Source organism: Triturus cristatus, chromosome 1_2 (genome assembly GCF_964204655.1).
Source record: "Triturus cristatus chromosome 1_2, aTriCri1.1, whole genome shotgun sequence".
Lineage (NCBI taxonomy): Eukaryota > Metazoa > Chordata > Amphibia > Caudata > Salamandridae > Triturus > Triturus cristatus.
This window is the reverse complement of record NC_140580.1, coordinates 955,885,970-955,911,999: the sequence shown is the minus strand read 5'-3', so window position 1 is coordinate 955,911,999 and position 26,030 is coordinate 955,885,970. Positions and strand designations below refer to the sequence as shown.

The following is a 26,030-nucleotide window of genomic DNA, read 5'->3' as shown; positions in this document are numbered from 1 at the left end:
ATTTAGGCCAATAGTTTAGGCAACCCTCCTTAGGGATGAAATCAAAACCATTTCTATCCTCTGATTTAGTTGTTGTAAAGCACCAGTTCACATTACAGCATTACCTTAATTGGGAATGAGATGTCTTGATTTCTTATCACGCGAAACCCAACTTGTCATTGTCTGCCCAACTTCCACAATGACCCCATCTTATGCTCATCACTCTGCTTTCATCAATGTCACCCTATTGCTATTGATATCACTTCCCTTAGTGTTTCATCTACTTTGGAGGTTAGTTGTAAGAAAAATCAAGGCTAAGTAAAAATTATGTCGAAAAACGTTAATTAAAATGTTCAGTAAAATAGCGAGCATTTTCCATGGCCTTTAAACCCCGAAAACTCCAGCAGCCTCTCATCAAGCTGCTGCTGGACCCTGGGCTGAAGGCACATGCATTGGTGTGAAAGTACTCACTGATGAGAGCTCCCCAATAAAGCTTCATGTATTCGAAGCAATCGTTTACAAACATATCATAGTCACAGTTAAGTGTAAAGTTAAACTCAGTATCTCCAGAAAAAGACAAACACTTCTCAAAGACCCTCAAAAACCTTGTCTGTGTGTCAAATTTGATGGCTTCAGTAGCGTGATGTAGCTGACATGCTTTCAGTGGAATTAAAGGAGCTAGTAAAAACTTTCAGTTCTGTGGTAAAAAGTGAGATAAAATCACCGACTGCGATATACGCAGAAAATGATTGAATATAATGAGATTTTACATGTAATACCATTACAGTTGTCAGACTTTGTGTTTTTGGAGAGGCGCTGTTTTGCGAATGTCCTGTTGAGAGAAGGAGCTGGTAGGGCAGCCGTTCATCCTCCCAGTACTCTTTAACAAGTATCGTGCTTAAGGATAACGCCTAGGGCAGTCCGGTCTGAAACACAGTGAGACTGTCAGATTGGGTTGACTGGCATGATTAGTTGAATGCTAAGCTCTTGCTCAGGCTTGGTCCCAGGATTTAGCCATCCTGTGTGAAAAAAAAGAGCCTAATCAGAGAGAAAGGACTCTACAGGGTGCCACGCTGCCAGATTACTCCATGTCGGGTCCCCTGCCAGAGACCTGGAATAGCGATCATGATCTGCCTCATAATCGACTAAATAGTAAAAGCTTTGTAATGGGTGAGGTGTGGATTGCATGATTTTATACCAAGTTCTTATGTGGAATATTTTATGGTGTTAGAGACAAACTGGCTATTTTGCTCAGTATCTTAAACTTTTATGTCATGCGTTCAACATCTCTAAACAATTTGTCTGCTCCCAAATGCATGACCACCAATGTGCTCTGAATCTTACTGGAAAGCCAGACAAATGCCTCCCTTTGCAGAGGAATTTTTCTTGACTTCATCACCAATTCAACTGTGTCTAAGCCTGCCAAAATAATATTAGAGAAGTAAATGAACTAAACACCACTTGCCTCAAAGTCTCTGACTGATCAGCAGACACCTGAAGAACAACACTTTACACCAGCTGTATTACTTGCCCCTGTTACTGAGATCCAGAAGCAATCGGTCAGTGGCATCTTGCTGTATTACCTGCCCCTTTTACTGAGATCCAGAAGCTATCGGTCAGTGGCATATTACCGTATTACCTGCCCCTGTTACTGAGATCCAGAAGCTATCGGTCAGTGGCATATTACCGTATTACCTGCCCCTGTTACTGAGATCCAGAAGCAATCGTCTTCTTGGTCTTTGAATACAATGTTTTATATTTATTACCAGGAGGCAGAATTTAAAACTTAATTGGACTGCCACTTACATGGACATCTTAATAACAGACCAACTAACTGATGATTATGAATAAAAAAGAGTTCTCAATGATTAGGTCTATACTTTCTGACCACAGACCGTGAAATGTCGGAAGCAGATGGAAGCTTCGTGAAAATTTTGTATTCCTTAAAACATCTGCAAAACGATTATATAGGTTTTCCCTCTTTTGCCCCTTATGGACATTGTCAGTCATCCCAACTGACACTTCTAAGGGGATAACAGGTTTTAGTCCCAGATCATCTTTAATGAAGCTATATAAAAACCCTCAGGATTACTTATTCAAAACCTTTCCTGGTGAGATATCCAGGACATTAGCATCCACTTAATTCCGAATCAGTCCACAATCTCTTTTTATTCTCACTATAATGTTCACCCAATTATACTTGCCACAAAGCTTTTGTGAATATGGAGACCAATTCTGTATTCAGTCATTCGCTTAGAAAGGAGAGCAGCCATATTCCTGATAGGTGTCACTGTGAACTCCTTCAGTGCCTCCTTCAATGTCCACAATGGTCTATGCAAAGTCCATGGTGCTGCAAAGTCAACCAAAAAAACCAAAGCAACCACAGCCTGCCCCAGTGACGCTTTGTCAAGCTGCTGCGTAGATATTGCACTTCAGGAGGTGCAGGAAGTCTATCAGTTTACCAGCTGTAAGTGTGTCTTGTTTCACTAAACACACTGACCCTTACTCCAAAAATATGCCCTGCAACAGGTAATATGGAAACAGCAAAGAGAACTCCAGATTTATCTGACTGCTATACTTTAACTGCATGAAATTGTGCTCCCACTGTTGGGCATCTCAGAAGTGAACTGCAAACATGGGTTCCACCTCCCTCATCACTGCGGCTGCTCTCAGAGGACTGTTATGTGGAGATGTTTCTCAACCATGTCTCCAATTCTTCACTTGCCATAGATTAGCATTCAAGTTCGAAGGAGGTGTCCATTTTCTCTTCTTTTTCATTTGAAAGCAACAAATCATCTGTTTCTGTGCCACTAATCCCACCTCTAAACGCCTAGAGGAATATTGGTCACAGCAGGAGTGTTAGGAATACACCTGTTTCACACTCAATGGGTCCTTCTGCTTTCTGTTGGCAAACTTAATTCCTTAGTATTAACTTCACTATTTTTCTTTCCCTTGTGCAGTGATTCTTCAAGGTGGTAGTCAGGCAGGTTTCACAGTTTTCACTGTCATGACAGATTCTCAACCTTACATTTGCTAAATTACCGGTTTTGGGACACCTAAATAGCATTTTGCTATGTACTAGACCCATTTAAAAACTCAGTAACCGGTTGGTGAATCTCAATATGGGTTTAGAAATGCATTATGAATTGCAATTTGGGAGAGGCGTGCTTAGGGAGTGCCTTACAAATTTGTGATTGCCAATACATAATATCAATGATTTGCAACCACAATTTCCATGGTAAACCATTGGTTTGTTCCTGATTCCTCACAGGGGGTGGTACTCCTTTTGCAAAGGGGGAGGGGGATCCCAAAAGCCCCCCCCCCAGTGTCTCTTAGTCAATGTAAAAAAAGTTTGTTTGAGAGTAGGTAGTGGCAGGGGCCACTGCCAACTCTTGAACACACTTAATAATAAAAAAAGCTTTTTTAAATTCAGTCCCCAGTTTCCTTTAAGGAAAAAGGACTTCATTTTTAAAAGAAGTTTTCTTTATTTAAAAACGATCACAGACGTGGTCTGCTGGCCTCAGCTAGCCACCATCCCTGTCATGGCATCCAATCAGAGTAAATCACAATTTATTATGACCTACCACCTGAATAGTAATGATTTAGGTCAAATTGCAACCCATTCCAAATAACATTATTTTTCGAACTGGTCTATTAATACATAGGTCTATTTGCAAAATACTCTACGTACATGTAGCCCTTCGTGGCATGGTAACAGCACTGTAAATTGTGTACAGTGGTATCATCGCATATTCTTTTGGCACAGTTGAGCCAGATGACCACCACCCAGCGGCAGACACTGCTCTCCCTATTTGATGAGGTAATACATTGGACATTGCTCTTTCTGTGATCTCCTTGCATTTTGTCTTCATGTAAGGCAAAATGCATTCAGAATGAAACCCTGCTGAAAAGTCTGAAGAATGAACATTTGCTATCCGTGGGAAGAGTAAGTCATGCAATCCAACCTCCCGGCATACAAAGTACATGCTACACTGAAGCTCCTGCTCAAAACACCCAAGAAGGAGGAAACCATTTTGGGTAACTAGCCTGCAAAATGCACTGTTTGTATTCTGCCTGAATAACCAAAATATAAACCATGGTTTTTACTACCAGAAGACAGCAGTGACCATTGCAAACAATATGTAATGCAGTGCTAAACTTCACTATGTTCTAAATTAAGATCAAGCAAGCATGTTATGGAATGTTCTCCTTGGTCTTCTGCAGGTTCGGGCCCTCTAATCATAAAGCTACATCCGTGGATCTGAAATTCATGTGGTTTCCACATATCATCAGCAAAGGAACGAGAAGACAAGAGAATAGTACATCAATTATCTCCTCACTAAGAGCTAGCATGTTGCTGTTTTTAATGCAGTCTTGTCACAGGAGAGATTTTGTCAACTGTTGATTGGCGGTGATGTATTTTGTCGTGACCCTATGTGAGGGAGCGTGCCCTGGACATGACATTATTTGGTGGTGAAGGGGCAGAATTGTTTTTTTCTGAACACAAGCAAGTCGTGAGGTGTTAAAGATGAGTGATGCTAGGACGGTGCTTCCCTTTACTTATCTGGGAGCTAAATAGTTCAACCGGACATAGAGTAGAAAAAGCCATGTGCTTTGTGATTTAAAGACAGTCAAATAACACATACCTTCACGGTTGAAAGAAAACTACATTGGCATCCAGGGGCGGCACAAATCAAACATAAATTGCTGACATCGATGCATGAAATTGTAATGGCAATACTTTGAAACAAATCAAAGCAAGGATAACCAATTACCACCCAACAAGAAACCTACATTCAGCCCGTAACAACATTCTGTTAATCCAAAAAATGAACAGATCCTTGGTGGGAGGCAAACGCCTATCCTACCTGGGGCTCAAGGCTTGCAACAAACTTCCAGAGTCACTGAGAGAAGAGGAAAACATATTTAATTTCAAGAAAAATATTACATAAGCATCTATTCCAGCAAACCACTTGCCAAACCAGTCAATGGCGGCGTATCTGGTATCACGTCTTCTAAGACTTTTAGCTCTTTGGTTAGCCACTATGTTTAAGCACCATATTAATATACTAACCATCAATAATTAAAATAAACAAGAATGTTTTTAAAAAGGAGTTAAGGCCTATGTATGTATGGTGCTGAGCAGGTCACTCGCTCATTTTCACACAAAAAAATATTAAAACAACTGTCTTTTGGTCCCTTTTTTAAACTAAGTCTTAATAAATTGCATCGCTTGTGCACAATAACATTAACAGGGAGGGGCACGGAGGTTCTGGGTGTTGCACTTTAGTAATAGGAGGGCATTTGGCCATGTGAATGCGGTAGAGGCAATAGGTGGGCATAGTGGAGCTGGTAGTGGGTCGAGGCACTGCAAATGAATTGGGGAGCTGGAGAGGATTTCAGGCGCGGGCCATGGTTTGGGCTATTGAGGGAGGGAATGAGTGAATGGATGGTAAGCTCAGGAAATTAGAAGGGTGGATGAGGGAGTGTTAAGTTGTGTTACAATGGGTGAGCAATGATTCTGATAGAACTGCAGGTAAAGGCAATAAACGGGCATGCATTTTGTTAGCAGATCCCTGCCTTGAGTTTACTGTTTCAAGCTTTAATACAACCTATATATCTTACCCACATATTATCGTTAACATTTTTCAACTGGTGTATTTACATAGTGAAGCTTTGATCCCTTATGAAAGACGAGTACTTTGCACAGAACAGATAAATATTCAGCAGTGAGGGCATTTCCATATTTAATTTGTTTGAATGGTTCCTTATATTTCTTGTTAACTGTGGCTAGCTAGAGAGCAGGTACAGGGGCACCGGGATGGATACACAGTCACAAGTTTGGTAATAGATGACACAAAGTAAAAAGGTAAGTTCTAACTACTTCCTTCCTGAATTAGCTCAAAGATAGCAATAAGGGAAGGAACTGTGTTCTAGAGCCCTGGATACGGTATCAATATTGCCTTATGTTGCTGTGGGTCAGTGTCAGGTTGCCAAATATTACCTTCCATATTTGACATAATTCATTATGCAGAGAAAATAAGGCTGCCCCTGTTGTACTGCTAGGGGTTGTACCGGCAGTAGGTGCACCAACCCGGGCCCATGGTGCCCACAACACCATACCCTGGCAAGCCTACGGTGCTGACACAAGAGGTGGTAGATGACAAGAGTGTCCCTTCGTGTTGGCTATAAGAGGCGAGTTCTTGTTCCAGCAGCCGGAGGTCACATGCCTGAGAAATTTGATTCAACTGAATTATACTCTGGGTGCACTGATGAGCAAATAAGCTAAGGTAACTAACGCATTCACAGAGCACTCGTTTGGTTTGTGAAAAATCCTAAATGCAAGCATTATTAAAAATATAGCATCTACTATGATTATCATCAGATGACTCCATGTCACTGTGAAGCCATAATCCAGTTCAGGGCTTTCCTTTTACAAACCACTTCAAAGTAATACTTCACTTCTGTTCGTTTCACTGAAGTGATCATGCCTACCATTTCTTGAAGGTAGTGGGTGGCACTGATACATCTGGCCCTGGGTCCTACTGAAAGCATGCCAGCAACATCACACTGACTAGAACTACACGTGGTGAAACGTATCGGTGATTGAGTAATATTTTTCAGAGCTGTCTGTTTGTGCTATAGTCAAGCTCGTTTTGAATGAAAACTCTGAAGATATGAAGATGACATTAATCAGATCAGTGGAAATCTTCTTGTTCACAACTTCTGCCTTAGTGCCTGGGCGACGTTTCTTTAGAGTTACCCTTCAGAGTGGAGTCTTTGATTACATTCTGCTACTGGGTGATGGGCTGTCGTGGTACCAACTACCAAAACTCAATTGTGTTTGCAAAATGAGGAACTGATAGGGGAAGTGCTATGTGTAGACTGTTATCACATTCATTGTAGCAAATCCGAACTCTGAGTGGATTTTGCTGTGTATTGGCTTGACATTGTGAACTCTGTTTCCCCCTTGGCTCAACGGGAGTGTTGGCTAGCCAATGTAACCGTGTGCTGCACCATGTATGCGGGACAACTTTGTGAAACGACAAAGGATGCATGTGTACATGTCGAGTAGTGAACATTGTTATGCAGTTTAATTTCGGTAATTCTCAAATCAGCACTTTGTCACTAGCCGTGTCTCTTTCACGTTCACCACACAACCATAGAACATATACATGCACTTCACTTCTTACACACAAAGAGGAAACATGCTGCTTAGATAGTTGCATTTGAACATCTTGAGAGAGACAATCTACACATAACACAATATGCATCAGCGTTTGGAAATGTACAGATACACAAAAGAAACACAAAACAATGACTTCCATTTTATTGTCCTCACCCCTAGGGTTCATGTGGCTATGGGAATGTGAGTGTTTTGCCAAATAATCATCCTAGACTCCTTAGCTGTGTAAAGCTTTACAGTAGCTGGAACTTAAAACTAACAAGTACCTCACATGCCACCAGTACAGGTGATTGGGAGATGATCTGGACCTTTATTGAATACTATCCTTAATCTGGTGTTGATGCACGGATCCTGCTGGAATAGTACTGCCCAGACTTATTACAGCATTAGCTCATAGGTATCTTCATATTTAGATTCTAAAAACCCTAAGTGCAATGGAATGATGGAAAACTTCTTATGTAACAAGAAGAAGTGCAAGTGCATTTGTTTTTAACTTTTGGCAGTTATTTATCACAATTTCAAGAAGTCAGACCAGTATTGTCTAATTATCTAAAATGTTTGACTCTCAACACACAGGACAGATGTGCTGAGCTGCACTGTGGTACCACTGCAAACGCTTTCTCTTCAGTGCGGATATCAGGACCCCCTGCTACTGATATCAGTCCCATGGGCAGGGAAAATACAATTGTACAAACAAATCCCTAGGCAACTAACCTTTAAATTAGCATTATGTAAAATAATTGCTAATTCATTGTCATTGGGAGACATTTGTGTCATGAATTGGACTATTTTTAAGCTGTCATGTAACTCTACAGACATTGAATATAATTGATTTTAACAATATTTTGGTAGATTAAAAGATTATTTTATAGATTGTTCTCATATATACACCCAGTCTTCTTTAGAAAGAATTAGCAATTATTTTATATAATGGTAAGGTATCTTCAGCCTCCTTCCACTCTTCTGATCAAGTAGGTAACCCTTCCAGGTCAACAGGTCGCCACCCGTCACATCCTAAACACTGCAAGCAGACAGGCTAACCATGTGCACCAGCTCATCCACCAGCTCCTCTCTCGGTGAACAAAACTGCCTCCACTTACGTCTCACAGAGAGCACCACCATGATTCCGCTAATGCATAATGTAAAATGTTTAGTGTAACACTGTAAATGTCCCGTAATCTCTCACAAATCCCCATTTTGAAACCAATTTTCTAAATAACTTTACTGTGCATTATTTGTCATTGTTACTAAAAATCTGGGGCATATACATACTGTTTTTCTCGAATAAGTAGCTTCTTTTGATGATCCCTTCCCTTATTCTTGACGGAACTAAGTCACAGATGATTTTGGCAATCTCCTGACATCAGGATATCCACACTGACTAGCAGTAGACATGAATAGCATTAGGAAATAACCCCTATCTTCAGGACCCTATGGTTAAATCCAATTCCTGTTTTATCAATATTTTCGTTTTCTGGCATTGCTATTTATTCATAAATAAAATTCATAAACCTTTACAGTTCAATGTATTTTCCCAGACCTTAAAACTGCAGAAGAATGTGAGTGTGTCTTTTGATTATGATTTATCAATGAATAAGCCTATCATTGAGGTAGTGAAGAAAGCAATCAACTCAAGAGTGCAAAAAAACTCACCCAGTTTATCTCGAGACATGTCAGCGAGGAGCACTGTTACTAGGTGGGGCTTTGTCTTGGTCGGGCCACTTAAACATGGGTTCGAACTAGTGCAATCAAGATACTGCAGATGATGCAGGATGGCACGGTCAAGCTTTTTTGGCATAATGATGCAAGATCATGTTTGTTACACCAGCACTGATCAAATAGTAACATCTGCCAATTAAAAGTGTTGATTTTTATCGTACCTAGAGTTGGCAGTAGATGCCTGTGCGACCTTTAATGTCACAGATTCATATGGGCTTTGGTTCTTAGTTGTGCCAATTGCTTTCTGTGTTTTTCCCAGGTATTTCCCAGATGAAAGGAGCTTAGTAGGTCAGCGGTTGGCATGACAGTGAGCAAAGTTGAGGAATATTCTCCCACAGAAGATCTAACAGACAAAAGACAGTCTTTGGATCACAGTCAAGGTCTTTAAGAGAGCTTTAGCTAAGTCTGAGGATTCAACATTATGTTGAACATTTTTCTCATCCCTGGCTTCCCCCAGAAAGCTCTGTGCCTAGAAGAAACCCCTGGGTGTTGCATGGCAAATGAAACCTGGTAATATGACATAGCCTGGCAGGATATATCTGCATTCTGCGCCGCCCAAACTATCAGTCAAATACTCAGTCAAAGGTGTGATAACTACTAATGGAGATAACAACTCATGTAGTGTGAGTCCCCTCGGTTCCAAACACTTTTGTTCTAATAAGTGTGTCAGGGGAACATTTATGTTGTTCATAGTTTATGGTCAATTAGTGTTTCTTAAGTAGCTTTCTGAAATTTAAGTCTGTTTCTTGTCTTAGATTCCCCTGGAGGGGAGCTCACTTTGCAGGTGGTATGACTGAGAATTGTCTCCATCCACTGTGGAATGATCATGTTGTGTAACCAATCTTAACGTGGCTATAAGGATATAAAGTGCGATCTGATGTTAAGGTGTGAGAGATGGTTTTGTATGTTAGTATGTGAAAGGTCATGATGGTTTTCGATTTGATTTGTGCTGCCACATCTAGCCATCGTAGATTATTAGGATGACATAAGCAGAATGGGTTGAGCGGGAAAATCATTCTCATCTTTATTGCCTTCTTTTAGAAATGCAAAAAGACTCCCTCAGATGGGTATTATATAGTTTTTAACGCGAGTTGGTTTTTAAAACGAAGATCGCTATGTGTGTATGCTTATCCATGTTTGGGTACCGAAGATCTAAATAAACAATCTTTTTGACTGACTGACTCGACTCCCTCTGCACAATCTACCTTACACAACTTCCACGTCGCTTATCACTGGTACCATTTTGCCATTCTCTCTCTGTAATTTGGCGGGTCAAAGCTTTCTCCACTCCCCTCATATCGCTGAGAAACAGAAATGCTATTTTGTATGTCTCCTGCTTAAATATTTATGCTCTAGAAGGATCTTTTTTTTTATTTGCTGTTGCTTTGATCATCAATTGCTTGGTTTTAAAGATTTAGGCTGGTAAATCACAATTTAGGCTTTTCTGTGACAACTTTGGGCTCCTCATTATTGTCTTTTTATTCAGGTAATATGTTTTGGGAGGCCAAAATGTATTACCTAGGGTTATCAGTTTGACACTTTTTTACCTCCAAGAACTTTCACATTTTTTTATGCGCTCATGCAGTGTTGAGGTGTGTATATATGGGATCATCTTTGGTTTTTAACAAAATGCAGGTTCCTTTAAACGTAAATGTATTAAACATAAGGCTCTTTTTTTCCTAAGGCTGTTGTTCAAACGCCAAAAAAATAAGACTTCTGTTTGGTTGTATATTTAAGCCGAACAGGTTAGAAACCAGACTTTTGTTAAGGTATGCTGATGCCTACATTGACTGGGTCTTGCAAGAGGAATCTAGACATTCAAAAGATTAGTTCTATATAGTTAATGCTGTAGTTAAACACATTTAATCAAAACAGAGATAGTGCCCACGACTGCAGAACTCTGCAAGTGGTGGATGTATATTTGTTGGTTGAACTTGCTTACACGTACTAGAAATATTTTTATCTCAGAGTATTAGTATTAGTAATTCTAGATTCGTAATCCTAATAATCTTTATATAGCAAATCATGATTATTTGGCGTTGGAATGTGTTGGAAGCAGGATTAAGGTATAACAAGACCAAAACTGCCCTGTTGCATTAATTCCTCAAGTAGACATGCTGGTCCTTCCCATACAGGAATGTGATTTTGATGCTTCAGTTTATGCGAAATCTGTCTGAGCTTTGGAGGGTGCAAAGTGGCAAGAAAGGAGAAGCCGACATTGACGAAAGTGAGACTATAGGGTGACGTTCCCACTCTGACCCTGAGTTTGAAGAAGCAATAATGAGACTCGGGTATCCATTATGAGTGTGTCTACCAAAAGGCAAGGCATTTAACCAGATGGTATCCTTACCATCTGGTTAAATAAACTAGAAGGGATTAGGATTTGAATGAGGGATCAGTATCCTGAGGAAGGCCAGTGACCCAGTAGGACGTTTGGTAATGGCTGAAACATGTCAGTACAGGCAGATATGATAAAAAAAAGATGTAGCTCCTCCTGTATACCCATTCTAAATGTGTAACCCTGTCAAGGAGGGCCAATAATAAATAAATATAGGGGAACCCACTTAGATCGTTTTAAACATCTTTCTTTCTGCAATTGGCATCCTTCTTTTGAAAATATTATTTTCTTTTCTATAAAAAAATAAGCACTCCATTGTGTGTTGGTCTGCACCAGGGTGTGTTAGCGGCCCTATGATGAAGCATGCCAATATTTAGTGGGTGAGGGCAGTCTTAACAACCCTTTGGGTTTACCAGTAGGTATCTTTCTTTTCCCCCCTTTCATTGTCTGTATTTTAATCATGGTCTGTTCACTAATGGTCATACGTGACTTCAAATTGGGTTAGTATTTTGTGTATATAAAATGACATGCTCAATTTTTGTAGCAAACAGGCTGCCCTTCCAGCCTTGATATTATCCTCATTGTTTCCAGCCCTGTTGGCCTCATGTGTTTCAAGTGTCTACATATCTTCCCTGAGGCTATTAAAATGATTTGCGCTAGATTAACACTGCAGCAGGCGTGCTACTGATCCGAACAGCTTTGGCATCATCAGACTATCTGCTGAAACACCCAAAACTTAGGTCGGTGTCTTTTTGCACTGGACATGCTACTGTAATGTCTCTTTCCTGCTGAGGATTGTAACGTCCTATACACTGAGCTCTGTGAATGATGACACCCTGCTTCACCCTGAGGGTCTCCTGTGCTCCCTTTGTTCACAGGATCTACGATTCTCAAGGCTAGAGAGCAACTAGGGACTCAAGTGACCACTCCAACAAAGCCAGAACCTCTGCAAATGACTGCCCATTAGTTAAATGTGTCTCAATGTGAGTTTTGCCTCTAGTCAATGACAATGACTGTTCTGAGAGCCAATTTGTGTCAACTGCTCCCCACTCGTTGCCCAGTTCCAACAGACTGAGAATGCCCGTCAAGTCCCCGGATGCAAACTTTCTTACGTGCACACCCCTTTACGCCTATGAAATGCTCATTTCGTGCACTCGATGGGCACTACATTCTAAAGTAACTCTAACTGTCTGCTTAGAGCAGGCATGAGCATAGCATGGGCAGCATAAAAAATGCTGATAGGTCATGCTTCTTGTAGTGTATGTTTCATGTCTACTGTTGCTACTGTTGCTTTCAATTAAGGATACCATCACGGTGAAAGGGCGTTAAATAAGAATACATCTCAATGCCTTGCAGCTTCAGGGGCAACTGAATACTTTATCACTTGAGTAACCCTATATATTACTGGAGCATTTAACCACGGATCCGTCCTGATCGAAAGTAGATGACAAGTGAAAGCCAAAGCCAAACAAGCAATGTGCAGCGAGGTGTAGAAGGCATGTCTAGGTAATCTGTGAAGAAGGAACTATTACAACACCCATCTGTACGGCTGATCCTTGCCTCGTACTCTGTTTAGTCCCCAGAGTCATCCTCTATTTTGAACACGTTGTGAGCCACAGATAAGAATGTGGGAGGCAGGGAATGCACTTAAAACATCTTGTTAAAATAATTACGAAGATGATTTTACTGAAACTGCACACAGGCATCCTTTTCAGGCAGCGCTCGGTGATCTCTGTGGTCCTGCTACGCCGATCTCCCTTCAAGATACTTATTTAGAATGACTCCGACAGCTATTTACTCAGTTGAAGAGGCAGTGGATCTAAAATGCATGCAAAGATCGAATGTATTGTATTCGGACGTAGCTAGAGTGCTCGGATATATATATCCTCCTGAAGTGGCAACATAACCGAGTAACATGCATATTTTAAGAAGTTAATAACTCTACTGTAAAACTCCCTTTCTTCTATGGTTAGCGGAGGAAGACTGCAGAGAAGTCTTCCAGTTCACGTAGAAGATCTTTTTCTTACGATTGCTCAACCCAGCTTTAAACACACAACCCATAGTCGTGGATTCATTAGCGGACGATCCTGTAGCTCATTAATGGTTGTAGGGGGTGTTAGTTAGCAGTGTAAAAGTCTGATCAGTAGTCAAACTCAGTTTTTATGGGTTCGGTCAAAATGCTAAATCACAGCTTTTAAATGCATGCAATAAAATGCAGTCCTTTCAAAGTTAAATCATTTGTGAATGGTATTTCCGGATCAATATCTAGGGGCATAGGATCTATTATCATTACTCTTTCTGTGGTGCATATTTGATCTCTTTCTGGGAGTTAAAAGGAACCCTGCCTTCCACTTGCCCTGTAACATTTAAACATATATGATAGAGAAAAATAGGCCAAAAGTGCTCAGTGGGGTGGGTATCCTGGGCCTTAATAGCCGTAATTTCTGCAAGCACAGGTCCACCTTAATGGAGAGGGCGCTCAAGATCAGGCAGGCAGCCAGGCAGGCATAAAATGCCAGATATACTCACTTATTCCCTTAGAGATAACAAACAACTGGGGGCAAGGGGAACTTTGGTCTCCTTCTTAAAAAGTGAAAGGTAAGCACAGATGCACTTAAACAAATAATGATAGTAGACGAATTCACAAGTCAAAGATACCTGGATTACTCACACAGTCATTAGTTATCCAATACTGACAGATTGACAAATATATCAGTGCAAAAGCTATCTCAACAAGAATAGAAGGAGTTATGGGAGAGTCTCATAAGTAGGAAATATGGAATTGTCCATCGATTAACAATCCTTGTTATAAGACAATGAATACCTCTGTTGTGAAAAGCCTTCAAGCCTGGTATCACTGACTCTGGAACAACAATGCTGAGTCACTAATTTCGCCCCTGTCACTCTAATTGAGAACCCTGAACGTCCCAAGCCGCAGAAACCTGTCTATAAAATAATGACTGTGTGAAAGCTTTGATTCAGCGCTTAACTTAAGTTGAAGACAGTGGAATCCTTACCGAGTACCTAGATCCGCAAATGGAGAGACAATTTCTTCTGATCAATGCAGCCGACATGGGGTCATATTATCAAGCACGGCGTTAAAATTATCGCCGCTTTAGCGCCAGGAAACTGCTGCTAAAGTGGCGATAATGGGCTCGATAATATGCCGCAGAGAATTCCCATAGAAGCCCATGTTGACACCAGAACATGGGCTTCTATTGGAATTCTCAAAGGCATATTATCAAGCCCATTATCGCAGCTTTAGCGGCAGTTTTCTGCAGCTAAAGCGGCGATAATTGTAACGCCATTTCTTGATAAAATGCCCCATGGTCTCTAGGGAGTGTACTTGCTAAACAATTGCCTGCACAGCTGAAAATGAGGAGCCAGTTAGAAGAGATATGATTTTGGGTTCTGGTTCAGTTTTTTAAGATATAACTTGTGCTACAGTTTAAAGGGTAGACTGTTCCAAATACACACCCCAAGTGAGTCCATTGTTTAATTAAACTTAGACTGCTCCATGGAGAACACCACAACCAAGGTAGTAGAACAAAATTAAATTGGGCTGATAATGATTGAGGTAATCTTTATGTGCAAGAGCGAGCTGAAACAACAGTTTTCTAAAGACCTGATGCATTCTTCATACCTTCCTTCAAAATTGAGAATTTATATGTCTCTGTCAATGCAGTAGGTTTCCCTCAGCTGCAATTACATGCTACCATCTTTAACAGGTACTGTTGTACTATGCTGTAAATCACTCTTCCACCCTATGGTCGGAGTCTTGCTCACACTATATCAAGGGCTAACATAAATAAATACATAGCCAACTAAATAAATAAATGTGTAAACTAATACATACATATTTGGAATCACTGGAGACACATGAAGGCAGAATATTCGAGAAGGTCTGAACTTATACCAGTATTCAAAAAGAGTAATACAGTAATTACTGCCTCAAAAGCATTACTTGAAATACCTAGCATAATACAGGAACAAGTGATAAGTGAATGTACATCACAGTGGGTAATTGAATAGACACTGGCATGGGTTTGTAATAAATCTTATCACAACAATTTGTTGTTGTTCCAAGTGCAGTGGACAAAGGTGATGCTGATTACTTGACCAACTTCGGCTTCAGTAAAGCATATGCTATTGCATCACCGAATAAATTAATACATACACTGGTAAAGATTCTCTTCCAAATGAAGACTTTGCTGCAGATATAAAATAGGTTATGTGACCGTGGAGGGTAAAGGCCAAAGGACCGGTAGAAAGTTAAAAGTGGAGTGAAGCAGTGGTCGTATGTTATTAACATTAAAATGTGACTTTTTGTTAAATGACCACCGGAGTGGGTATGCATAGCTTTGGTGTGGCATGCTCCATCGAAACAAAAATTGGGAATGCATTTAACTGTGCACTTGATAGAGAAGGAATACAGAAAAACCTATAAAGACAAGGAATGTGGTATCTATAGAAAATGAGAATTACCCTATTAAAATGTTAAGTAGCTTAGCTTGGGCCTGACATTTCAAAATATAAGTGAACAATTGGAAGCTAACAGAGAGACGATAATCACTCTCAGTTAAAGTTATGGCAGAATAAGGCACTCTAAATAAGAACATTAGCAATTCTGCACTAAAACTTTAAGGTTCTATAGAACAGCTACAAAGAACAGAAATAAAGAATTAATATGTACACTTTATAATAGAGGTTTAAACACATATTTAAAAAAACTGCGTGGAGTTAGAAATGTCCCAATAGAATAAAAGATTGTCACAAATTAAAAAAATATATGAAAGTGTAATAAAACAAATTACAGCTATAAATGGTTCAAGCATTAAGAAAAACTAAACTAGGTGAATATATCTGTGCTCCTAATGAAGTAGTGCAGGAGAACGCATCTAAATAGATATTTATTGCAACTTACTCACCAGGAAGGGATTGCTTACTGAATGCATGTTCATACTGATCAAAAAGGTTGAAGAATAATACTGCTATAAATGTTTAGAAAAATAAATTCAAGTTAAATGCCAGGAGCAAAATATCCATTGGTACATTTTCCTGGAATCTAAGTTTAATTTAGATTTCATTGAGCTGGCCAACTACTGCAATAGCCTCTCATGCAAGGTGGTTTGAATCCCAGCACTGAAAGGTAAAATAAAAAAATCCCAAAATAGCAGGTACTGTAACATAGCGATAATTATGATACCACAACATGGGGTTGCACATGATTATATTATGGTTATATAACAGCGGGAAAACTCCCACTTAGATGTTATATCAATAATTCCCCAAAGAAGGAACGGTTTCCATTCGGAATCCAATGAAAATGCTTTGGATCACTGGAAAACCTAGGTGCATTGTGACTTGAAAGGTATGGTGCATGCACATATGGGGTTACAGGAGTTGCTATGGCCTTGGAAAACCACCACTAGAATACTGTGATATGCTTTCATATTCTCTATTCTAATGCATCAATTGAGAATGAGCCCCTTATTTAAGCACTGATAGGGCATGTGAGGGGACTCACCTGTATTTCTGAGCTAGTGGCCTTATTCGTCCAGGTGACATCATGGATTCTGTGTGTGCACCTACTAGGATCTATACTCAGCGCAAAGTTTCATGACTAGGACTTTGCGATCTGGCCCCCTACTTAGCAGTATCATTTGAGTGAAATTCATTAGTGGTACAATCAGTGTGCCCACAGGAACATTGCCCTTGGAAATGCACCAAGGAAGAATTGGTACCAATGTCTTACTTCTGATTGACTCAGTTTGGCCCCTTATTTGAGGAATGATATACAGTATGTTTTAATATACCTGTGCTGAGCTGCTAAAATCACTTTCGGTTTTGACTATCATTGGGCCACTGTAATTCATACCACTGTTTGGACTCTGCCTCACTGACGGAATGCATCTGTGGAGCATACAAAAGGGGCTTAGCGTGTTGTTTTTAAGGTTTTCAGTCTCCAATCTAAGGACTTAGGTGCAGAACCTCTGTCTCTTGATTTGTGTGGCAAGCTAACGAAAAAGGGGAAATTACTGACAGGGGGACTGGAAATTGGAAATTAGTATTTGTTTGTTCCCACCAAATTCTATGAGATGTACAATACGGACGAAATCATTAGAAAAGATTATGTAAGATTACCGTTTTTGAATCTGAAGTTGGTGTTTCTCTTCCTGCGAACATCATTGTTTCTAGCTTGACTTATTTGTCCATGTCGACAGCTAAGTAAACAGGAACTTCAGAAATTCCTCTGTGATGAAACTAAGGCAACTGTGCATAGTGTGTGAGGGGGGAGGGAGTGATTATCTAGGGGCTTAGGAATCGCGGATTATTTTTGATTTGAGCACTGATTGTGAATACTTCGAGACACATGATTTCTCCCAGGAGGGTTTGACCAGCAGAACGATTTTAGGCCTATTGACTCCAGACTTTCTCAGACACATGATTTTGTTGGTGCTGGGGGCTATGACCCCTCATTTGATTCCAGAGATAAATTAGATCTGCTCTTACAATCGTGTAAATGGTCCTCTGCTACAGAACTCCTCAGGGCATGCTAAGTCCTATTTTCTAATATGAATAATCACGCTGCAGATGAAAAGTCCTTTATTTAGAATAGATCCTTGTTCACCCTTGCCATTTTGGATGCTAAGCATTTGTCTTTACCTCACTTGTGAGTTTACATGAGGCACACTACTTACATACTTAAAAACATTTAGCTAAACTGAATAAGTTGCTTCTACATTTGAGGCAATGAATGCGACTATTAACAACAATAATTTTCATATGTGCCTAACCTTGAAAACTTGTGGGGTTACGGCTCCCAAAAGTGGAGATGTTGAGACTCGTGGTTCGAATACTAGGAAATCTGTGACACCTCCTGGAAGCTCTGTTCTGGTTGAAATACTTAACTCCAATTACATCTCTAGTTCATCAATTGAGAAGTTGAGCAAGAATGTGTTACATGCTCCCCCTGCTTTAAGAAAATTGCAGAGGAATTGAAACCCATTCCTATTGCACATGACGGGGTGGAGGATGTTGATATCGGCTTGTCCTTACCTCTTCAACACAATCAGAAGTGTGTTCGTCCTAGGGAAAAAAATATGAAAAGGACAAAGGGTCACTGTAAAAGAATAAGAAATTTAAAGTCCAGTGCACCACCACATAACAATGGTCTAGATGATTACGGAGTGGATTAAGGACTCCATTAATTTTCAGATTCAGCTGCAAAGCCTAAGAATCTAAAAAAATAGTAAATTTCTATTTTTATACCTGGCTCACAAATGGCTTCACTAATGTGTACTATAGCCAGAAGTAAGAAGCCAGTAGTCAGCAAAAAGGTATTCAAATTTATTGATTTAAAAGTGCTAATTGTTCAGAATAATGAAAGCATAACTAAGACCTCTTTGTCTTTCCATGTCACAAATGAGACTTCGTCTTCTGCAGCAGTGGGGCCAGATCTGATTGTATCTTGTTATGAGCTCTCAAAGTCCATTGTGTGATGTGGGCATAGTGATTGGCTCAACTCCGGTGGATAGTTATAACGAGAATTCTATGGTAATTGGCATTTTATTTATTTATTTATAAAGTTTTGTATAGCATGAACATAAATTCCTATCTTTTCCCACTCTTTCTTCTCTCTGAAAGGAATGAAAAGGGGTAAAGAAAAGTAAAGGAAACTCCAATTATCAGACTATATACTTTTACTCATTGTTTATCTGGTAAACTGCCTTAAATAAAATTCTGTTTCTTCTATTTCTACATCATCTTATTTTCCTAAGTGCTTGCTTTTGCAAACTTTCTTGATCATTTCCGTTAAACCTGTTGAGAGTTAATGAGAGAACTTATTATGGCCTTTTTGGGACACTGTGGTTTCCAAAAATGATTCTTGAAAACACCAGATTATTTCCATGATAATTGGACAGATAAACTCCTGGCAAGGGTGAACAAGCCAAAGGTTTTACTTAAGACAATCACAACGTTGCTCCTTCGTCACAGGTTAGAAAAACGGAAGTTGATCATAGAGATAATAACAGTGAGGTATGTACAGGTAGTTCCACTTGAGACTATTATGACTGAATTCACTCATTAAGGGCGTAGAATTCATTATGTTGGCTATAATTCCAAAAGTAACACACATCTAGTGATGAAATACCGAAACAAACTGATAATCGCCAGTCCTCTTAAGGCTATATTACAACATACTATTGAACTTCCATCCTAGAAACTTGCTTTCAACTATATCTGTTGTCTCCAGGGTTTATGAGAAATTTGAACAATCATTTTTTTTGTAAAGGTTTAAATTCTACTTTCTACTTTCTGCAGTAGTTGTTGTTATGCATGCACATGTGTTTGACTTGGTGTGTTTTTTTAACAGCTATTGAACCAGCTAATTACAGACCAAATGATGATTTAATTTGAGTATTTCATGTGGAATAGAGGTTCAATCCATCACAAATCTTCTTATGTGTTCATATAGTCCCTCTTCAGGCTTGGCAAGAACAATATTCTGCAAGTGAGTTTGTGAACTTATATTTAACTCAATCTAAAACGTGTACTGTGCGTCTGATTACATAGCTAGAATAGACCATTCTGATATAAAACATACACATGTTAATGATTTTGTGTTACACACCAGTGGTTGTAATGCAAAATACCCATGGAATGCCTATTAATCAATTGAGGACATCAATTTTGTATCATACATTGCCAAGATATTCCTACCTATGTTCATCTTTGACCATGGAGGTAATGAGTTTTTTTATTGATTGTATTGATTTGTCTAATATAACCTCTTGAGTATATGCTTTAATTGACCAATCAACAACTGGGACCTTAGAAAGATAAATAGAGTTCTTTGTTAGATTTCTGCTCCATTGAAATAATTGCGGGTGATAATTCAGTTCCTGAATTTTCCTTTATTTTGCTCCATGATGTTTGAAAGTCTATATGCTCTTGATATGTGTGGGAGGATGGTGCGTGATCATTCACCTCACAATGTATTCAACACAGATCACTCTAGACCAGGGAACTGACTGTACACAGTAGGGATAATAAAGCTTGTTCAGAATCTATTAAGATTAGTTGGTCAAATAAGAATGTAGCCTGTTATGGTGACAGGCGTCTCTTAGGGAAATAAATGCTCTCTAATAAGGGAAGTGGTAAGGGGCCTTCTACTCTTATCCTTGTCTCTGTTTTTGAACCTTCTGTGAAATAGTTTGCTATAGACCTTTGAATCTTTAATTCCATGGTGCTGGGAAGATCCAATACCAGCCAAAATAAATGATTTTGTGTGATTGTTGTGGTTACAGGCCTCTAAATGAGAGAAAAAAACATGCTTGCAGTCTAAGAAGAATGTGTAGAATTGATATGAGAAAAAGGTGTGTTAGCATTAGTTATTTTATGCCATGAAACAACCTATTTGTTCTTCAGACTTATATTTGATTCTCAATTTAACATTAAACTTTAAATTTAACTTTAAAGCACCAGTCAATTGGTTGCTTCAGATGTTCTGTATTTGTGAATGCCATTTTGACTTGCACACCACATGCTGCTTAGAGGGGCAGGATACATTTGCCTAGACAGAAACATGTAAACTACATGGTAATTAGTAATTACTGTCCTCAAAGCATTCCTTAAAGCTAGTGGAAAGATTTTAGGCCAGTTTTTGCTCAACCATTTGATGGACTGGGCTTCTCGTTATAAACTTATTTCTACAAAACTGTTTTTAAAGGTCTGTGACAGTATATGTATGTAACTTCCAGAAAACGTAGAGTTTGGTGGACCACATTGGGGCCAGCACCAACAAAAGCAAATAAATCTTTGCCACTGTGAAAGATTCCCCTTCACCATCAGCCACCTTCAACTCAATAACTCCCCCTCAGGACCTCTACAACAGTCTCTCTCAATTGTTCAGCATCAGAATCACTGCCATTTACAGCAACCGCAGCCCACAACCAAACCTTAAAGACCTCACCAAACACCCCCCGGTCTTATCCAAAGAACCAATGCAAACATCTTGGCCCATCATCACCCCAGCAGAAACTAACCACCGCCATGAAGTCCATGTACTCAGTGGCCCCATTGGACCCCTCCCCTCATCACGCCTACTCCAGAGGACTACAACCCATCAGTGCCATGCTCCCACCAATTCTGAATGCCTCCACTTCTACTTCGACCATCCAAGATGCTTGGAAACACTAGAGGTGGGAGGAATGTCCCATTCTGCCCGTGGAATTGGAGGAATTTTGCTACTCCGTGTTACTTTTGTAACACAGAGTTCCGGCCAAATTCCGGCAATCAATGCATGGTGGATATTTCCCCACAAGGCTTCAAAAATGTGAGCATGAGCGAGAATCGGCATCCTTTAGTGGGAAGTCATGAGCGGGCATGGTCAGAGGGTGGCTTCTCGAAAAGATTTGCTCTAGTAGATTTTCTACTCAGGCGGCAGCAAAATCAACTTGGATGGCTGCACATTCTTGCACACTGCATGTTGCTGTTAGCGCTGATTTTTCAGAACAGCTTGTGCTACTGGTGCTTGATTGCAGTACGGGCAATGTGATGTGCACATTTTGTGTCCGTTGGCGGACCTCCGCTGAATCTCATGGAGTTTTTACTTAACTCTGCAAATTTCACCTACCTCTAGGAAACAAGTAACTGTCCTCCCATTGGTGAAGAAACTTTCTGGGACCCTTCAAAGCTCGCCAACTATAGACCTTTCTCCCTTCTACCATTCCACGTCAAGGTCTTAAAGAAAATCATCAACAGACACCTTGCCGAATAACTCAATGACCACCAACTGTTTGACACCGCTCAATCTGGTTTCAGATCAAACCACAACATGGAAACTGCCCTCATTGCTGCCACAGATGACATATGCACCAATGAGGGCAGTTTCCATGATTCTGGGCAGAGGAGACACAGAAGCCCTCAAGAACACATCACTGTGGGAATCCATCTGGTGCCCAACAGAGTTAGGACCGACAACGCCAAAAATCTCAAAATCATCATCAACAGCAAACATGACATGGTCGCCCAAGTCAATTCTGTTCCCGCCTCATGCTTCCATATCATGAAGAAGCTAAGGAAGAATTTTAAATGGCTCGCAATCAACATCTGGAAAACTGTAATTCTTGCATTGTTTACATACAATCTGGACTATGGGAACACCCTCAATGCTGGGATCAACAAGAAACTCACCAGACGTCTGCGGCCAGGATCACTCACAACCTCCCATGCCTCCCTCATATCATGCCACACCTGGAGGAGCTCCACTGACTCCCAGTTCACCTAACCCACACTTTCAAGGCACTACATAACACTGGCCCAGCATACCTCAACAGTCGCCTCTGCTTTCACAAACCTTCTACACCTCCACTCGTCTGGACTTCTATGTGCACAAACACCATGCATACAGAAAGCCAGAGTTGTAGGTCGATACTCGACTACATCGCTCCTAAAGCATGCAATGACCGACCTCTACACATCAGACTCTCCTCCTCACTTCTTGAATTCTGCAAGAACCTGTAGGTCTCCCTTTTCTAGCAGTCATACTAAGCTCTAGGTTGTCTAGACTCATACCTGCTCAGTACCAGGATACGCTCCCGGGTGATACTGCTCTCTACATACTCTACATACCTGCATAAGACAACATATCTTAACATTTGTCTCTGGTCTGTTGTTTTGTATGCACAGTTACCTTGCCTTAAGATAGATTGGATCATCAAAGAGTCAGGTGCTTGTTTACTTGAGCCTTGGGTGTTCTCCCTGACAATGTGACTTGTAACTATATATTACATTTGGCAGAAGTTCTGCTACGATCAGCATAAACCTCACTAAGGAGATTCTCACATATAATAGAGTAAGAAGGGTTGCAAGTCGACACCCCTTCTTTGTATGTATATATCTGTCCATCCTAGGTCTTTATTGGAAGCTAAATTGTTTCCACCAAAGTTGGAATATCTCTACCGCAAAATGTAATCTATGCTAAAGATGCATTTTAATGGATCGCCCCCTATGGTTGAACAATATTTCCTTGATGCAATATTTCAATATTGCAAACTTAATGGGATGGCAATTATATACGAATTAGTTCAAGTCTGTGTAACTAAAGTACGCCTGAGGCATTTTGCTCACAGTGGATATTTTCTGGTCCTCGCACAGAAATATTCTAACATTAAAGCACGGCCTTGACTTTGTACTTTAAAGTCAGATGCCTCCAAGCCGATTAGGGTACTAGATTAGCAAAAATGCACGAAAACTTCATATTGAAGGGCAGATATAAAGTAAGAGCCAGGTATTTAAGCAAGGCACTTAGATTAGGATGATCAGATATAGTGTAGGCTTTGTTCCAGCAGACCTTAGAGCTCTTCAAGCATATGCAATGTTTTTCAAATACTTATTAGTGGCACTTCTATGTCATTAATATATTTACTGAAACTGACATTTATCATAGATCTAGGATACTCTGACACACTGATATTTTGTTTTCCTTGATTTAATAATAAGCTACATTTTCTTTCTGTAGCCCAAATGACAGCCAGCCTCAGTGGAAACTGGGATGGTGCAATTGTGTAGAAGTGATTTCCCCAAGAGACTTGAAACGCTCCCTTTATCATCTAAATTCGTCATTTGAGGAAGAAGGGAGACAATGCAGACAGCCGTTTGGGTGGTTAACATTTTCTGCATCAGTTGAGTGGCAGTACGACCAAGTATATTTTCAGTAAAGTGAATATGCTTAGGTTCCTAAAACGAATACCCTGCAAACACCAGGGTAAATTAGATTATTTTCCCATTTGCTATAACAGAGGAGGTCTTCAGGCTCCTTCTGTGAAACCAAACTACACCTTTAAAGTACAAATGACAGATTCCACTATTTACAAATGATCTAACCTATATGTAATGCTACTCTCAATGGGATCTTCAGCCTCCTTCTAAGAAACAATTCAGAAGGCATAGTTATCATGCAAAGTTTAGCAGGGAAAATAATAGAGTGGATTAACAGTCCATTAAGTACAAGGAATAATGGAGATTACCATGTCAGATAAAATGTTTACATATATTTTGGTCAAACAACATATGCACAGAAAACAACGAATGGAGTTTTAGCCACACTAAAGACTAAACAGCAATTAAATCACCCCAAAACGTGTTTGAACGGTGAACTCAATTGTTAGTGGATGAAGGGTCATCAGAAAAATATTTGGCTAATGTAATCCAAAGCAAATAGGGGACAAACTCCCAGGAGGAACTTTTATGAGACAGAACCTGAGCTATTGACAGCCCTCTAGGCACTTTGGAGTCAAACGTTTTTTGGATGGATTACCACAAGGATATAAAAGCAAGCTTTCAGTTTAAGGTGTATAAGTTAAGTGGCTAAACATTTTTTTAAGTGGGGAGCCTCTTGATTGTCAAGTTTTGCAATTTTAGAAAGGATTGTGAAAACGATCCTCCTTCATTTTGTTTTGTTTTTCATCTTTTGAACTAATCAACAATATAAGGTTGAGCATGGGAAAGCCTGCAATTGTTAGCAAGCTTCACATCTGGGATACAGCCAGAAATGGTAAAACTGATGAATACCACCTGACATACATTGATTTTTTAATTCTTCTCAACCCTAACAGAAACAGAGGTTCTTGTTTCAGCAGTTACTGTGTTTAAGAAGCACTAACAAACAGAAGAAGAGCAGGGTATTAGATTAGGAAAGCTGAACAAAAACCTTATTGGAAGACAACCAAAATCCACTAAAAATAACTTACAGGTAGGAAGACACACATACATAAAGGGTTAAAGATGGAACCTCAAGAAAGCACATCTAATTATAATGGGCAGGGATTACATAGGTGCCAGCTAGACCAATAAAGAGACAGGGTGCTCTGCGGATAAATAAGGAAAAATGCGCACCCATAAAGAGGTTTCATAAATAAGGATAAATTAATCAGGGCAATAACATAAGTACACAGTCCAAACACACCCTAAACAAAGCACATAAATAATAGATCAGATGTGAGGGATACAATGTAAAGGAACAAAGTGACAGCAGTGGCGTCTGACCCGGCATAGGAGTAAGTCCTTAAGCCCTGTTCCAATCCTTAAGCAGGGATTCTCTTAACTGCTAATCATTGTATTTTTAGGAGAGCCTCCATATGCCATGAGCATATGTGGCATAGACCTGTGAGTTTAGAAATCTACTTAAAATAGGCAGGGTGAAACACTTTAGAATTTGAGTGGGTGGACTACTACTCTTTCTCCCAACAAATAGTTACTTCTAGAAGTAAGTGCCTCCCTTGTTCTAAATAAGCACTGACAAAGCCAATATGTGTCAACCAAACTATGCTAATGCTAAACTATTGGATTTTCAAATGCTTGTTTATAAAGTACTGATTAAAAAAACAAAACATAAATGGCATGGTTTCGTTTTACAATTTCATATTGGAAACTATTAACCTTATTTAAAAGGCCTATTTTCCATGATCCAGCTTAAAAACAACATAAAGGACTTATGCAATGTACTTAAAAAAACATGACTGTGTAAGAATTTAAACACAACTGTTTGCCATTTACTTTCTCCATAACTAAAAACTTGGACAAAAGCTCCAGCTATTTTGTGCTCTGTAGCTGCCAAGCCAGCAGATTTAAGGGCCTCCAGGAGAAGAGACATTTTGGCAATTAATTTTGTACCTTAAACACAGGCTAAGTGAATGCAGCAGCATGCCTCTCCCCCACGTGCCATAAAGGTGACCTTTGTGTGCAAGGCCTTTGCATTCATGTAACATGTACAAAGCAGGGTATAAAAGAAAACCGACATCA

At 39.8% G+C, this 26,030-nt stretch overlaps 1 protein-coding gene across 8 annotated transcripts in view; it reads right to left on the bottom strand.

Annotated features, from left to right (window-relative positions):
• Positions 1-26,030, bottom strand: part of GRIN1 (glutamate ionotropic receptor NMDA type subunit 1) — a 697,943-nt gene that overhangs the window by 5,747 nt on the left and 666,166 nt on the right. For 2 of the 8 annotated variants that reach the window (XM_085610061.1, XM_085610050.1), the window contains one exon: positions 18,282-18,311. The exons of 3 other annotated variants lie outside the window; for them this stretch is intronic. In XM_085610061.1, coding sequence (XP_085466187.1) covers positions 18,282-18,311 — 30 coding nt within the window. Of the gene's footprint in view, positions 1-4,847; positions 4,884-18,019; positions 18,312-26,030 lie in introns of all 8 variants that reach the window. 3 more of the 8 variants (XM_085610053.1, XR_014962874.1, XM_085610057.1) reach the window with 3 other exon arrangements.